This window comes from Carassius gibelio, chromosome B3, assembly GCF_023724105.1.
Source record: "Carassius gibelio isolate Cgi1373 ecotype wild population from Czech Republic chromosome B3, carGib1.2-hapl.c, whole genome shotgun sequence".
Taxonomy (NCBI): domain Eukaryota; kingdom Metazoa; phylum Chordata; class Actinopteri; order Cypriniformes; family Cyprinidae; genus Carassius; species Carassius gibelio.
In genome coordinates this window covers 25141115-25157844 of record NC_068398.1, presented here as the reverse complement: position 1 = coordinate 25157844, position 16730 = coordinate 25141115, and the positions used below count along the sequence as shown (strand labels likewise).

Genomic DNA, 16730 nt, shown 5'->3' with positions numbered 1-16730 from the left:
TCATCATGTCTGAATTGAAATGAACTTGAAATGAGATGAAACGCATAATGATAAGAACAACATTCATTAACAAATAAAATAAAGCTTCACCTCCAATCCTGTGTCCATCAGTGCAAGAACTGGATGGTTAATAACCAAACAGTTAGTGAATATTCATAATAATGTCAGTTTTGCTGTGAAAATACAAAGTAAAAAATGTTTTTCAAAGTTGTGAATAAAGCAAAGATTATTGGAATACGATTTCATTTCATCAAAATTTTGCATTTAATAAAATGTTGCTGTTACTTAGTAATTGACTCTGTATTTAATTACTGCAAATAAAAAAACAATTACTAAAAAAAGATTTCAGTGTATTTTTATCACTTCTCATTTTCCATGTAATGTAAAGTTGTTCATGCAAAGAACATGCTGAAAATTAAAATTCAAAAAATATATTAATACAACAAATGTCCGCTGTTGTCTCTTTATGTAGATGCTCCCACACTAAATATAGTCACATTTATTGTGTTGGGTTGTCACTTGATAGCCAGTAAAAAATCTGAATCCTGAATCAAAACCAGTTGAGATTCTCAGTAGGAAAAGACAATATTCATAAATATCAGAAACAGCCATCAAAGCATTAATCGTGCAAACATTTATACTTCCTCTTCTGGGGTTAAATCAGTTCAGCATATTGCTACAATCCATTATGCTAAACTTCTTTTCTATAGTGTATGACTAATTATCCGGCCTCTGTTTGATGACTGGATAAAGCTTTTATTACCAAGCTCATGATATCTTATTCCATGACTGAAAGTTCACGCATGACATGTAGCCTGGTAATTCTTCGAATCGGTCATTTCTATCGTGTTCCAGACCATTTCCCCCCAATTTGAGCCATAAAGAGAATACACACATTTACACACACACATATGAGCACCGAAGAATGTCTTTTACTAAGATATATTCTTGCAGTCCCTCCAGGTCATCTGTTTCAATTGCAGCCAGACATATATTGAGATGCAACATCAAACACGCTGACCCCTTTACAATGGAGCATAAACTTTTCGACTGCATTATTTATGATTAGTCTCAGAGAATCAACGCAGTGAACCTAAAACGCAAATATGTCAGGATAATATACAGGATGGGATTTTATTTACCATCTGTGGAAGGTGTATGTATCTGACTGCGTTCTGCAAAGGTCAGATGTTTGAATCTGGTGTCTCACACACACATACACGCAGAAATAAAAAATAAAAAATACTTGAATGGCATTGTGATCCAGCAAACTATCAGTGAAAATATTACCGCTATCAAATCTATTGCTAAAGCAAGCTGATGCACTGCTCTGTGCTTGTGTTTATGTGTGAGTGTCAAATGGAAATGTATCTTAATAAACCTCATGACCCCTCTGACACAGGTAATATGAAAGGTGAAAGGTCAGGTGTACGGCGTAGTGGGAGATGAGGTGAGAAGTTGTGAGGGTCAAAGGTCATGCTCATCATGTTTGAGCAGCTAATATGTGATGTATGTCATTCTTTTATATCATTTTCCATTCTTTCGTTATTTATTTCCACTTCAGATTTATTTGTGAACCTCATTTTCTATTATTTAATTGTATTTATTTATTTATTTTAAAGTGGCTTTGACTTTTCTTTGTGAGCTTTTCTTTCATTATGTGTCTTAAACATGTGTGTGTGTGTGTGTGTGTGTGTGTGTGTGTTTGTCTGTCTGTACATGTGTGTGAGTGTGTGGTCTCATGCCTGTGGTTTCCAAACCCCCTGCTGGTGGAACAGAACACGTATCCTTTCTGCCAAAGTTACACACACCATTAGACACCACACACAATCAGTCACATGACTACAGCAGATTACTCCAAAACTTTGTGCAATATGATGAGTTTTAGGGCTGTATATGTATATATATATATATATATATATATATATATATATATATATATATATATATATATATATATATATATATATATATATATATATATATGGACTGCATATTTTACTTTTACAATATCAGTTAATATGTTACTTTAATATCACTATACTTTTAGTAAGTTACATATACATACACACACAAATTCATATTATTTTAGTAATTATTTGAATAATTATGATAATAATAATAATAATAATAATAATAATGTCAAAATTAATCAATTAATTAAAAAGCTAATTAATAAATACCTAAATATAAACTATGTAATAACTGAATATAAACTATATGTAGTTATATACTTTGTGTGTGTATATATATATATACACACACACACACACAAAGTAACATTTTATTATAATCATAATAATAATAACAAATGAATTTAATAGAAGTAAAAAAAAAAAATAATAATTATTATTATTATTATATAATATGAAAAAAATGAAAAATGACTATCAAACTTTTTTTATGGAGATATTTTTAAATGTTCAATGCAATTTTTGGGAGAAAGTAAAATTATTTGTGAATTATTTTAACAAATGGGGGAAAATACAATTTGGCTCTTTCTTTTTTTGTCTTTATTTTAGGATGCTTTCACACCTGTAGACTGATTGCTTTGTTCCGAAACAGGGTTCAAAATTATTACAATGTTGCTTTTTAATCTTGGTGTGGTTCACTTTCACATGCAAAGTCTCTTAACAGACCAAATTTGTTCAAACAAGTCACACGCGAGTAAACTGCTTTTTTGTAGCTGTCATTATATTAATTTATAATTTTAAGCAGGAGTCCAGGATTCATTGGGAAAACATTTTTAAAATGCACCTACTAGGAAGAAGAGCAATAAAAGTGCGCTATGATTTTGAATGGCAAAGACGTGCTCACCCACAGACATTCACAGGTTAATTCTGAAGTATTAGCAAACCAGCAAGCTAATGCTTTTCACAGAACTTACGTAATTACCCATTGTACACTGTGATATAGCCGTGTTCATTGGTCCATTAGATCAGATTGATTTCTCACTACAACCAAACTGCTCCAGAGTTCATTTTCAGTTGAGCTGAAACCACCTCGTTCAGGATCCATGCGCGATTGCAGTGTTCACATATGCCCAAACGAACCGAGGTAAGGTGGGAAACAACGGGCCAGGTGTGAAGGCACACTTACAAAAGAGCGTCCCAATGGGCCTATATGGTGGTATGTCTGACAGTGGTGGTAAGTCAGTTTTTAAATGAAGTTAATTAGTGTTTCGTTTAAAGTGTCATAGTGTTACATCACCCTGTCCTCCCTGTCCTCATGAAGACAGTCAGAACTTCTGGATAGGTCCAAGTCATAGAGAAGGGGAGGCTGCTTGTTTCTCTCAGGTTTTGAAGATATTGCTGTTGAGGTCAGTCGGAGGCCACAGAGAGCACACAGTATCGGGGCTAAAGAGGTGGTCACAGGCGTAACATATCAAATATCCATCTGACACTCTTCTTTCCCTTTCCTCTTCCTTCCTTCCTTCCTACCTTCCCCCAATAACACCCGATCTCATCGCTCTGTGCATCCTTCACTTTGCATTCGCACAAAGAGTGAACACTGTAGCTTGGAGAAGCTGGTATCAGATGCTTTGATAGAGCCAACCCTTTTAGATGGGTTACTCCAGAAAGACATTCTTTGGAGAGTTTGTGTCTGTAATCAAACTATTAGTCAAACAAATGTCTATGTTAATGGACTGTCTAAATATCAACAGGCCAATTAGTTCAGTTCAGCTTCTTTTATTGCACATATTGATGAAGCATTAAGTCGCTGAATACAGTCAAACAATGCTAATTGCTGGCTCAATGCTTATATAAGCACCCTACAAGCTGCATCAATCGTGTTTTATCTGCCTTCTGTACGCAGCATCCAGGCAAATGATCTGGATAAGAGATACTGTAGTGAGCCTTGAGATCAGTAGATTACAATCTGTGGATGTTTCAGACGTTTCCAAGTGAAGAGTTGGTTGTCTGATGCTCATCAGAGCCGAAGTAACCTTTAGGGAGCACCAATTCCACTCAGCCATCATGCTCTAGTGGGTGCAAATGCTCTGGAAATCCTCTGTGTGTGTGTGTGAGAGAGAGAGTGTGTTCAGGCCCCCTGTCTGATGTCTGAACTGCCAGATTTATCCAGATTACATAGAAAAATGTGTCTTTGGTTTCCTTTCTCTAATTCCTTCAAGTTTACCTTCCTATACAGAGCTGCACAAACAAGCCACGGATCCTACAGAAAGGTACTTTTATTATATCAGAAAATGTATCTGAAATGCTCAGATTTATATTCAAACCTATTTATGATCATATGTGATTAGATATGAGAGAAAAAGTTATACAAACTGGAAGAACTGAAGTGCATACCACAGATACATTCTGAACTGATTTAAATACTATATTTGTAAATAATATATAGCATTCAAAACAGTAGGTAATATTATGAATGACCATTGACAAAAAAACACCCTCCTTAGTTATTGTTGCTATGTCCACCAAGCCATGCCGCTCTCACACTACACATCATGTTCTCACTCAAGTTAAAGTACTCTCCTAACTGATTTGTTTGTCGGACAAAATAGCAGATTCTGCGTTATGATTGGTCAGATCGCTTGTCAGTCAAGCTCTTTGCAAATAGTCAATTATTTAGTTTATGAACTAAATAATGTTATTTGTTCATTCAGCACTGGAGTCTGGTAGCCTCTCCCTCTCCCTTACGTTAGTTTTATTCGGTAATTAAAGTGCACTTTTTCTTATTGTGAACAGACTACTCTATACTACAAAAGAATAGTATGTAATTATGGGAATCGGGATGCATCTTACATGTTTCCAACAGTGCTATGCTACATTGTTGTCAAATGACCTTATCATAACATGGTTAAATAACATTTTTAGACTAACTTTAGGCAGTGTGGTCAAAGCAGAGCAGAGTAAATGTTAAGGCTATGATTTAGCTTAATGCATAATAATACATATACTGCAAAAATAGTAAAAGTAGTATATTTGTATGCTTTAACACATATTGCCAGTCTTTTAGTTTAAAAGTGAGGAAAGGTATGAGGTGTATATACACACAACCACTGAAGAGTTTGGAGTCAAAGATGGACGCATGGATGCATAAAATTTATCAAAAGTCATAATAAAGACTTTTACATTGTTGCAAAAAAAAACAACAACAAAGGTTTTTAAATTAAATGTTGCAATCTCTAAAAAATTTATTAATCAAAGAATCCTGGATGGGAAAATGAATGTATGTAATGCACACAAAAAATAATAATAATAATTACATTTATATATACAAATAAATTCTTGAGCATCAAATCATCATATTAGAATGATCACATGATACTGAGGTCTGGAGAATTTATGCTGAAAAATCAGCTTTGCCATAATAGGAATAGATTTAATTAAATTACAACAAAATAAATGCAGTTTTGCCTCTGGTGGGCATAAGATACTTCTTTCAAAAACATAAAAATTCTTCCTGACCAAACATTTAAAATGTAGAGCATATATTACTCTAATACTGTACTGAAGTAAATTAGATTTGTTGACAGTAATTCCCCTGTGCTTCAGGTATACAATAGCCATCAATAAAGAACATGATCTCAACACTGCCACAGGATAAGATGAATAAACGTCCTGGCTCAGCCAGCGGTGTGAGTACCTGTGTGTCCAAACAATAGAAGACAGAAGAATGATTCAAACTGGTATTTTTGCTATTTTGATTCTTCTAAATACTTAGTCTCAATTAAAGGACGTGATTAAAAAGTCAGTTAACTGAGTTCAAAGAGTTTTCCACATTATTCCCGACCGTATGATGCCTGGTTACAGTTAGTGACTGAACGCACAGAGCTGAGTTTTCATGCTGCCCTGTTATTTAAAATGCACACATGCTTGTCTGTTTTTATTTAATCTGAACTATCTAATAATCATTGTCATATGAATTAAGAAGACAGGACATGTTATAATGAGAAGGGCATTAACATTTCCCCCCTGGAGAGGGGTTTTCCATTTCAATGATAAATAAAGAGCACATATCAGATTAAAATGAGAGAGAGAGAAAAGCAGTGCCTCTTTAACACTGTTGCCATTCAATTCACATGGGAACACTCAAATTAAACTGGCATTATTCAAATTTGACATTTGCCCTTCTGAATCACCAATGTAACATGTAATTGAACAAACTCACTGATTGTGTAAATCACAGACTGGAGCTCAAAGTGCTGAGTCGCCTTAACAGTGATCCAGCCTTCACTCAAAACCTCAAAGCTGGTCTAGTCTCTGCTATCCCACCACCTATAACCACCCATAATTGCTTCCTGACCTTTGCCCTGACAGCCTGACTTTAACCTGTCACGTCCTGTTCTGGTTCCCAAAGGTTGTCCAGTTGGGGGTCAGGGAGGGGGACCCCTGAGAACCAGACATGCTAAAAACAGGTCCCATAGTCTTAGTTAGGTTTAGCGGGGTGAGATATATGGGCGCTGGAAAGCATGCTGGGAAAATGCAGGCTGCAGGTGGCTTCTGTGCAGACTAGAGGGTTTCTGATGGTGGGAAAAGTAAGGGTCTACGTTTGTGAAGCCCCTCTAGAGGCCGAAGCGGCAGGTTTAGAGGTACATAAATGGGACAGGAGAGGCAAACACGCTATTTCAGGGGTTCCAAGTAAAGCGGGCCTTTGAGACGGGCCTCTCCTGTGGGTTGTGGCACACAGACAGGAAGCTGAGGATGGATGACTCTTTTTCACCAGGGTCTAAATCATCCCTCGTTCTCTCCCTCCCTCCCTCCCTCCTCTCACTCCACCTGGAAAAACAGAGGCGAGAGAAATGTGATCCTGACGGAAGGGTAGGCTGTGGAGGGGTGTAGTTGTCTAAGCTGCTTCACGCCATTACGCTAATGGAGATAGATGCGGGCTGGAATCGTCTTCCCGTCTTCTCTGCTGGATGGAGAGATTGAAAGAGAGTGAGAGAATATCTGCTTTGATGAGCCGTGAGGGCTGGTGCGAACGAATGTGAGAGAAGGGAAGCTGCTGGGAGTTGAGGACTGATTGTCCATCTCCCATCTCATGCACTTTTATAAGTCTTCACACATTCATGCAGGGAAAGATTATGGCCTGGGCCGATAGAGAATCGGACTTCAGGGGCCTCAAGCTGAGAGAAATCCAGTAATGAGCCACTAGAGTTGCAAAATTGATTTTACAATGGGTAATAAATGAAGAATATATGAAATATATGAGATATTACCTGTTCCTACTGTCTCCTTAATCACTGGCTGTGTCCTTAAAGGCACAAGTTTGTACCTTATTTGTACATGTTTCACATGTTTGACTATGTAGGAACATACGAATATGATGGTAAATAATAAAAAAAAATATGTAGCTAAGTATTTTACATCTAAAGGATTCAGCTGACAAAAAGGTTTGGGAACCCTCTCTTTACAGTACAAATGTCTGCTTATCATACTACTATGACCCTTTTATGAGTTAAAAGGATGCAAAGATGTCCCTTTAACAGGTAATGACCCAGTGATAAGCTGATTTTTGCACTTCTTTTCTGAGAGTGTAGATGTAGTTCTTCCATCTTTATTTCTCATATATTTGCAATATCATCTCTTGTTGTTTGGATATACCTGACCATTATTTGTCATTTTTTAATCAAATGCAGGAGAACAATTGGAAGATATAAAAAAAAATTAAGCTAAAAATATGAGGCATCTGTGCCTCTCAAACGGTTCACTTGGCCTGTCAAAACCATTGCGGTGTGGTGTCAGTCGTGAGTCCTCTATGACATCATCATAATGAGTCCATAATGGTGTAATGCTGCTCCAAATCACCGTGTCTCATTTGAAACCCACCTGGCCCTTAATGACAAATGACACAGCAAATCAGTGCACTATTCTGTGAAAATGACTTCAGGAGTGAGTCATCGGTAGAAGCGAGCCGTGTTCAATCTTAACAACAATCGAGCCCAATTTAACAAAAGCTTTAGCCTCTTTTTTCTTTCGTTCTTTCTTTCTTCCTCTTTACACAGGTGGTGATGGAGAAAATGATTGGTGCACGCTTGAGATCTGGTGCTATCATATATTCTCTTGATGTCTTTGCCCCATCAAGGACGTTTTGGATGTCCTACATTATTTTTTATGAGTTATAAGCAGGGCCGTTGCTTAAATTAGTATGCTGTCAAGAGTGTGCTTCAGTTTGCTACCATTTTAAGATGAGCTTGTCTTGTCTGAATTCAATTAACGAGACAAGTAGAAGTAATTCTACAGTAATAAATCTCTTAATCTGACTTACAGACGTTTAAAAATTGCTGTGGCGTAAATATCACTAATAAAGGTGCATAAAAGTTTCTTCAAATCTTCAGCGATGCCATAGAAGAACCATTTTTTGGTTCCACAAAAGAACCATTAAGCCAAAGGTTCTTTAAAGAACCATCTCTTTCTTACCTTTTTATAATCAGAAGAACCTTCGTATAAAAGAACCTTTTGTGAAACAGAAAGATCCTTCAGATGCTAAAGGTTCTTTATGGAACCATTTAGACAAAAGGTTTATTTTTTCATCTATTTTACCTTTATTTTTAAGAGTCTACCCCTAATTAATAGTAGAGAAACCAGGCATACAACAATTTAAGTGATTTTCTTAAACTGTTTAATATGTTATGTGTTACATGTCATTTTTATTTGGTAAAATACACGGGCTCACTCACAGAAGAACTTGGGATGAAATGTTTTAATAGCTGCTGCCATCGTGTGGCTTTTCAACGACAAGTCTCTGAGTCTGTTGTGCTGCCCTTTTGTCTTCAAGTAATGCCTCTTCCAGCTGATAGAGGGCGCTCGAGGTGTAACGTTAGTTTGATATAAGAGCAGTCAGACGCGGAAGCACACTAGTGTAAAGCACTCAGTGGTGACGCAGCTGGGCAGATATGGGTGTGCAAATAAAGGTTGAATACTGGTGAGTGCTTTTACAATAGGTGTATCTGTAAATAGTATGTGAATTACAAACGTGATTCTCTATTCGAGTAAAATTTCTGCACGAATGTGGTAACGTTAGATTAAACCGCTCATGCAGATGCTCACGCTGTCTTTGTTATTGATTGTCTTTGTTAATTTTCTTTATCTCCTTCCTTTCCTTCTATGTAACGTTGTTCATGATTAAATGTCGTGTAATATACATCATGTTTTAATGTGATGTTCTCCAAAATTCCCGGCGTTTCTCGTAAACCGGTTTGAAAGGGGTTTAAAGATAGGAACTGGTAACGTTAACTCCGAGATTTAAGATGATCCATCTACTGTGGGATTATAGCCGGAAGACTAAATCCTAAACGGTATATCCATCAGGAAAGGGATTTTCAATCTCTACAGAGTAAAGGAACCCCATCCAGACTCCCAAACAACCCAGGAACCCCTTAAAATGTTATATTTACTTTATAGTAACATTCTATAACCCCCTTCCTCAAATCTTGCCCCTGGAGGCCCAATGCTCTGCAGAGTTTAGCTCCAACCTGATGATTTTCTGATGATCCCTTGCTCTGGTGTGTTTGATTAGGGTTGGAGCTAAACTCTGCAGGAAGGTGGATGTTGAGGTCCAGATTTGAGGAACCCTGTTCTATAACAACTTATGACACACATTCCAGTAAGTGATCACAGTGATACTTCTGGTATTCGAGTCTTTTTACCCTCTCATAAAGATTAGTGTTCTATATGGAAGCCCCTTTCTATCTTTGAATAAAAAAGGTAATTATGACTTCTTTATCCCCTCTCAATTCTGAGAAAGTCTAAAATTGCAGAATCTAAATTTAGAATTTGGTGATATAAACGAAGGAAAAAGTCATAATTTCCTTATTTATTGTTTATTCAATAGTGGAGTGTAAATTTTTTTTTTTTTTTTTTTTTTTTTAAGTAATGTGAGACGTAAACCTAAAAGTCAAAGCTCCTACAGGCTTTTTCTGAATTTCTTCGTTTTCCTCAGAAATGCAGGAAACAGACCAAATTGTGAGATAAAATTACATAATTATTTTACCAATATATACTTTTTTATTATTATTCTGCAGCAGAACCAAGCTTCCATAGTTCTAGTCTTCAGGTTAGACAGACAGACATAAACTCTGACACGAGTTACCACCCATTGTCTGTTTGCCTGGGTCCAGACGTTTGTCAGCTTATGTTCACTGTTGTGTTGCAGCGGTGGATGAGGGTACGAGCCCCGCTTTCAGGAGCTCAAGCAGGTTGTCACTTCTGAGTTCACTGATGCGGACGTGAGTGGCTTCGTCGGCCGCCAAGGTACCTTGCACATTTATAGCCATGCAGTGATTTCCATCTAACGTGAAAATATGAATGTGGGCAAACATCATCCGGTCTTCTGTTTCTCTTTTCCAGGGAGCTTTGAGATCGAGATCAATGGAAAACTGGTTTTCTCAAAGCTGGAAACCAGTGGCTTCCCCTATGAGGATGATGTGAGTAAAAAAAAAAACTCACGCTGTATAACATTTTCACCTATTAAAAAGTTTGATTTTTCACGTGTATGTGTGCATCTCTCTTTCATCCCATCAACAAGATAATGGATGCTATCCAGAGAGCCTATGATGGCCAGCCGGTGGAGAAGATCACCAAGAGCCGGCCTCCTTGTGTCATCCTCTAAAGTTTCATCACTTGACCCTTCACTTCTGGCTCTGGAAATGTCAAGATATTAAACGGTTCTGTAAACATAGCTTAAAGATCTAGAGAAAGGGTGTATTGATGTGGGATCCTTTAACGTCCCCTTCCTCTTCACTCCTCCGGTCTGGGTGCTGGACGTAAATGATTACTGTAACTCTAAAGTGAGCAGTTACTGTATGAGGCCTGCAGTCCATGCATCCTTTAAACTGGAGGAGCAAGATGAGGGGATGTTAAGGAGGAAGCCAATGGAAGGGTTAAGGTCTTTTGTTTCTTTTTTTGTCAAAGCCACATTGCCTATTGGGGTCACTTTTTGTCTTTTGATTTTTTTATTTTTGATATTTTTTGTAGGGGGGTTGAAGAGAATATACTAATGAACTACACCACCCCGTATCAGCATGAAGAGATCTCAAATAAATGAATTTAATATGGCTGTATTTGAGTACTTGAATGCTTGTTTGAAGTACTGTAAGGGCACATTCTAGACCAACTTGGCTTGTTGTCAATGCTCAGGTGTTTAGGCTCTTGCAAGCATTTTGTGCTGTAGTTTTTTTAATTATTAATATTTAGTGTTGTAGTTTTCTATCCAAATAGCTGGGCATTTTCTGACTTGCAGGCACTGCAGCAAGTTTTTGTCTGTGTGTGTTTAGAAACTACCGAAGACCCTGTTTATGAAACGACACTCATGTGGTTAATAAAATAATGAGCTCTCATCTGGTTTTGTCCTCCAGTTGTGTTGGGATCTCTTGTTGTCTGGTTGTGCCTGTACCTTTGCTTTTTACATAACATTGTTGCATGTGTTCTGCATTCACCTGTAGTCTGTTAATGTGTAGTCAAGCAGAACATTGTTACACAAAATCTTTTCTTTCAGAGGTACTGGCTTTGGTTTGTGTCATAGAACAAATGTTTGATTTGACCGTAGAATTAATATTGTTAAGGTAATAGGAAGTTACATAAAGCAATGAGTAGTGTTTTTCAGTCTTTTTAATTGAGGCGGTAGATCAAACCTAATTCAATATAGTGCAGTGGGACGGAGGTTTGTGATCACAGTGATGTTTAGCTGTTTAACTTGGTCCAACTGGTTCTTTAATTTCCTAACATTAAAATACACTGTTCAATTTATGTGAATTCTGGTTTGATGATATGTTCAGTGTGTTAATTTACAGTAAGATTTTTGTTAGCTTATCCTAACTTAAAGCAGTAATTGTCATTTTAAATACATATTAAATCTGTATGTGAACCTTGTAACACACTTCTTTTATATCCAGTGCTACATACTGCGAAAAACAGCTTAAACCTTAAATGCTTTATTGCATTTTAGCTGCCAACCAGGAAATCATCTGAATGCTGGCATGTCAAACTAGCTTAACGTGATCTCGTCGACTTAATTGCACAGATATATTTGAACTGAACTGAGCTGGATGATAACATCACTTAACTCGATGAACGTGTTTGCTATTGTGCTTTAGCATTATTGACACACTAGTTTCCTATTTGATACTGTAAGATATTTTGACATAATCTGTATTAGCGCTATATAAATAAAGGTGACGATTGCTTAAGAAGGCATGTGTACCCTTAAAATACACATAAATGTTGACATTTAGGCTATTTTGATGCAACAGTGAACTGTAAAGAGGATCATTGATGAGCAGTGCAATCTGTGTAGGCGTGTCGGACAGGTGGAGGTGAGCAGGGTGTAGTCTCTCTGACGCAGTTGTCTCGATGGATGTGTTGTTTTCTGTCTCCTCGAACAACCAGGTAACCATTAACCTTCTTGGGTCAGAATCTAAAGACAGGAATCATGGCGGTCAAGATTAAAGTCGAATACTGGTAAGTTTCTTTAATTAAGTAGGCTATTCGAGTGCATCTAGCTGTCTTTAAATTACTGTTATTCGTTAAATATATATATATATATATATATAACATTTTTCGTCAGTGTTTCAAAAACCATAGGGAGCTGCATGTGACATATCTGCTCACCAAACACGCACTTTGAAGTAGCTGTGATGCCTGTAAATAAAGTGTATGCGGCATACTCGGAACGAGTCTGGCGATTAAGAACATTTACTGGGAATCGGTTCTTTTGAACAGGCTTTTTTTTTTTCAAGTAAACTCGTAGAATGTGGTCTGATATTGGATCATTTTTCTTTTATTAATAATGGTGTTTATTGTATCATGAGTCCAAGTTAAAGTTTGTCGCAGCTATGATTCAAGAAAACGGTTATCATTTCAATTGACGTTAAACAGTAGTAAAAGTGCAACGTATTTACAATTAAGTAGGGGGGAAATGACCAGTGTTGGGCAAGTTACTTTTAAAAAGTAATTAGTTACAGTTACTAGTTACTTCTTCCAAAAAGTAACTAAATTAGTAACTCAGTTACAAATTTTTAAAGTAACTAGTTACTTAAGAAAGTAACTATTGCGTTAGTTTCAAGTAAAATTAAATTTTAAATGCTCAAACGTGACCCCACCTCTACCCCTCTTTAAAGGAACTTAAAATACACGTGCATGTTCAATTATTTATGATAAATCTGAATATTATAATGAAATGGACACTTAATACAATACATTATTAACAGAAACATGAAACATTGTACACACAAATAAAAAAAAAAGTTGCTGTGGGACAAAGTGAGACTAGCCTCCAATCAAATGGCATGTATGTAGATATTATGTTTATATAGTGGATCAATGCAAATAACTCGATAGATTTTTTGGAACTTTTGATATTTCCTTTTATTGTTTCTTTAATTTCTTGAAGGAAAAAGTAATGTATATACTTCTATTTAGAGAAGGCTACTTTTGGATTATTTGGGCTCGTCGCCATACCTGTCTCTGGTTGACTGACTGGCTTGTGTTGTTCGTTGTGTGTCCTGTCCTGTCCGATGATGGGTCGTTCGCGAATGAGCGTTAGTGATGATGGATCGACTCGTTCGCGAATGAGCTTTTGATGAGTCGTTCGCGATTCGCGAATGAGCCGACTCTAAGAGCCGGCTCTTTTAGTTGAACTTCGGGAGCTGGCTCGCATATCTGAAGAGCCAACTCTATTTTTTCAAATTTAGCCTATAGAAATTAAATAATTATGTAATAAAAATTGAAATATTATAGTCAAAGTCATTTAAAGAGCCGTTTGTGAGCCAAAGAGCCGGCTCTTTTCAGTGAGCTGAGTCAAAAGAGCCGAATTCCCATCACTACTATGCGTGCTTTCGAAAACCCGCCCAACTCTACCTCTGATTGGCTTACAATGAAATTTTACTCTACCTCAGCCAATCGTCAGCATTTATGCGCTTGTCTCGTGCTCTGCCCACTAACCAAGGAAGAACAGTAAAAAAAAGTATTTGCCTCTCGCTCAGAGATCTAGTTGGTCTGATGAAAAAAAAAAAAAACAGCTTCATCATCAGTTATAGTAACGCGCCGCATTTTTTGGCAGTAACGGTAACGGCGTTATTAAGATGAGAAGAGTAATCAATTAGATTACTCGTTACTGGAAAAAGTAATGCCGTTAGTAACGCCGTTATTTATAACGCCGTTATTCCCATCACTGGAAATGACCCAAAGGAACATTCCGTTCGTGAATGGGACATCGCTGGTGTTGTTATCGTGCGATATGGAAGAACGGTTCAAGCAGTTTTGTATCGCAGCTTCTGAAAATAAAAAAGGCGGTTATGCATGAAGAAATGACTTCGCATTTTCCAAACTGAAGTAATCGCCTTCTGTGACACACAGCGGCGGATGAGGCTACGAGCCTCGCTTCCAGGAGCTGAAGCGGAGCATCTGCGCCAAGTTCCCGGATGTTGAGGTCTCAGGCTTCGTGGGCCGAAGAGGTTGAGTACACCGAGTCCTTCTGGCTGTCCTCATATATAGACACACTGATCCACATTTAGCATGCTTTACATAAATTCCTCATGAGCTAGCTTGTGGGATACTTGTGCCAGTAACAGTATCACCTTCCTCTTTCCTGCAGGAAGTTTTGAAATACAGATCAATGAACATCTGGTCTTCTCAAAATTAGAAACAGGAGGATTCCCTTATGAAGAGGATGTAAGCATCAGGGAATATCACATTTTGTGTGTGTGTGTGTGTGTGTGTGTGTGTGTATTGTGTATATTAATACTTTGTAAAGTGTATTGCTATACTTGTGTCCTTTTGGGTTAAATAGCATACAGTAGCCCAGGATCAGGAATACTTTTTAAAGACAATCCTTGAATTTTGCTTGATATACAAAAACGTATAAAAGTGTGATCATGCTTTGTCACATAATGTAAGTTTATTTCTGTAAGACAACATTTTGAAATAAAACAACACAAATTGAATTATGAGACTAGTGGCAAACATGTGACACAATTTAAAAGTAGATTTCAACTCTGGACATTCACTCAATAACCTCACGAGGTACATTCTGGGATGCCATCCCTTTAAACCAAAGTTTTGTCTGAAAAATCTTTAGTTTGGTGCAATTTTCCATTGTCTGACTAATTTCAAGCATTTAATCAAAACCTTTAGAAAAGATATTAAAGAGATATTAAAATGATTAATATAATGAAAAAAATACAATCGAGTCGGTCTACAATTGTACCTAGTAGTGTTGTGTGTTGTTTAGTTGTTTTAATGTGCATGATCTATTTTCTTTGTCTAATCTCTGTAGATTATGGAGGCCGTTGTTAAGGCTAAGGATGGAAAGCCTGAGAAGATCACCAGAAACCGTAAAGAGTGCATCATCCTCTAAAGCCCAGTAGCATCTCTTCTGCCCGGTCCACACCAGCATCTTAATGCTCTATTGCAGAAAATGGTTTAATTGTTTTTGAAGCTCTTCACTTGTCTCCTTTATCACTCTAGTTTTTTGGACATACATGATTGCCGTAGTTCAAAGTTCAAAAGTTATGGTATGAAGCTTTAGTCCAGAAAACTCTGAACCTGTGATAAAGAAGATAGTGAAGAGAAGAGTACTTTTTCATTTTACTTAATGGTCAGTTTTCCTGAGACAGTAATCAGTTCATTCAGGAGATATGAGGCACATCTTATTCTGATACTTAAAAATTACATTTATTGAGTAGGATTTAAAATATAAAGTTATAGAATGATTTTTAGTTGATAGAAAGACGCAAATATTTTCAGGGTAATTGCTAAGTAACTGGTGAAATTACTTAATTTGGGAGAAAAAAAAGTTTTTCTTGGAGTACTGAAACTGTTGATTTAACTAGCTCAAAGATAATTTTGGTCCACGTAATGTAAAAAAAAAAATCGACCAATAAATAGTTTCTGAAAATATTTGCAGATTGTTTTTGATATGTTGTCACAAATGCCCACCTAACGTTTAACTCTCGTGAAGTCTTGTCTGCTTTATTCTAGTAAATTTATAGACCTAATATATTTCATAAGTTATCATGAATTATGAATCATATTAGAGTTTTAGGCAGACTAGAAATCCTTCAGGTTGTAAACATTTCTGCCAGCAGTAGAGGGCGTTTCTCTCTGGTGCTGTGTTCTTTCAGTGTATTTGCTATTATCTCAGTTTACACTTCATGCATTAACAAAACCTGTATATTTGGAATCATCTATAGTGATAATTTCTTAACTAATTGATATTATTTTTTATTTTTTTACCAGCAATCAGTGGTATTTCAGAAGAGTCAGGTGTGTATTAGTGTACTATATACTTGTGCACTAAACAAAAAGAATAAGTATTTGATTAAGTTCAACTCAGGAAGGCCCAGAGTCAATATAACAAGACAAAACACATCTAGGGCATAGACAACCAACATTTGATTATACCAGAGTGTTAAAGTACATGTAGTAATGGTGCATACATGCTTATTAAGGCTAAGATAATATGAGGAAAATTCAGTTAGGAGTTTCCAACACTGCACTGTAATTTTCAAAAAGAAAATTGTGTGAACGCCCTTGAAGCAGCGGGTGATAGTTTGTGTGTATGGTTATCACAGAACAGTCAAGCTGGTGTGTTTTATCATAAAACGCCAGAGACTGGAGGAGGGACACACCTACACGTACACACTGTGTGCTGTACAATGTTATTTGTGCAGTATAGCATGAACCCTGGGGAATAATATCATACAAACACTCTTTCGTGGAAAGGCACACTGGGGTTATTGTGAAGAGCAAGAATACTTTAACAGCAGTGTC

General features: G+C 36.8%; 2 protein-coding genes across 2 annotated transcripts; both read left to right on the top strand.

Annotated features, from left to right (window-relative positions):
• The first annotated feature begins 8754 nt into the window (after positions 1 to 8754).
• Positions 8755 to 11299, top strand: selenow2a (selenoprotein W, 2a). Its single transcript, XM_052552837.1, has 4 exons — positions 8755 to 8886; positions 10117 to 10214; positions 10311 to 10387; positions 10489 to 11299. Exons 1-4 carry the CDS (start codon positions 8858 to 8860, stop codon positions 10570 to 10572), a joined length of 288 nt encoding a protein of 95 aa, XP_052408797.1. The 5' UTR covers positions 8755 to 8857; the 3' UTR covers positions 10573 to 11299.
• A 956-nt stretch (positions 11300 to 12255) lies between these two features.
• On the top strand, positions 12256 to 16730 carry selenow2b (selenoprotein W, 2b). The gene is made up of 4 exons (XM_052552839.1): positions 12256 to 12419; positions 14316 to 14413; positions 14554 to 14630; positions 15235 to 16730. Exons 1-4 carry the CDS (start codon positions 12391 to 12393, stop codon positions 15313 to 15315), a joined length of 285 nt encoding a protein of 94 aa, XP_052408799.1. The 5' UTR covers positions 12256 to 12390; the 3' UTR covers positions 15316 to 16730.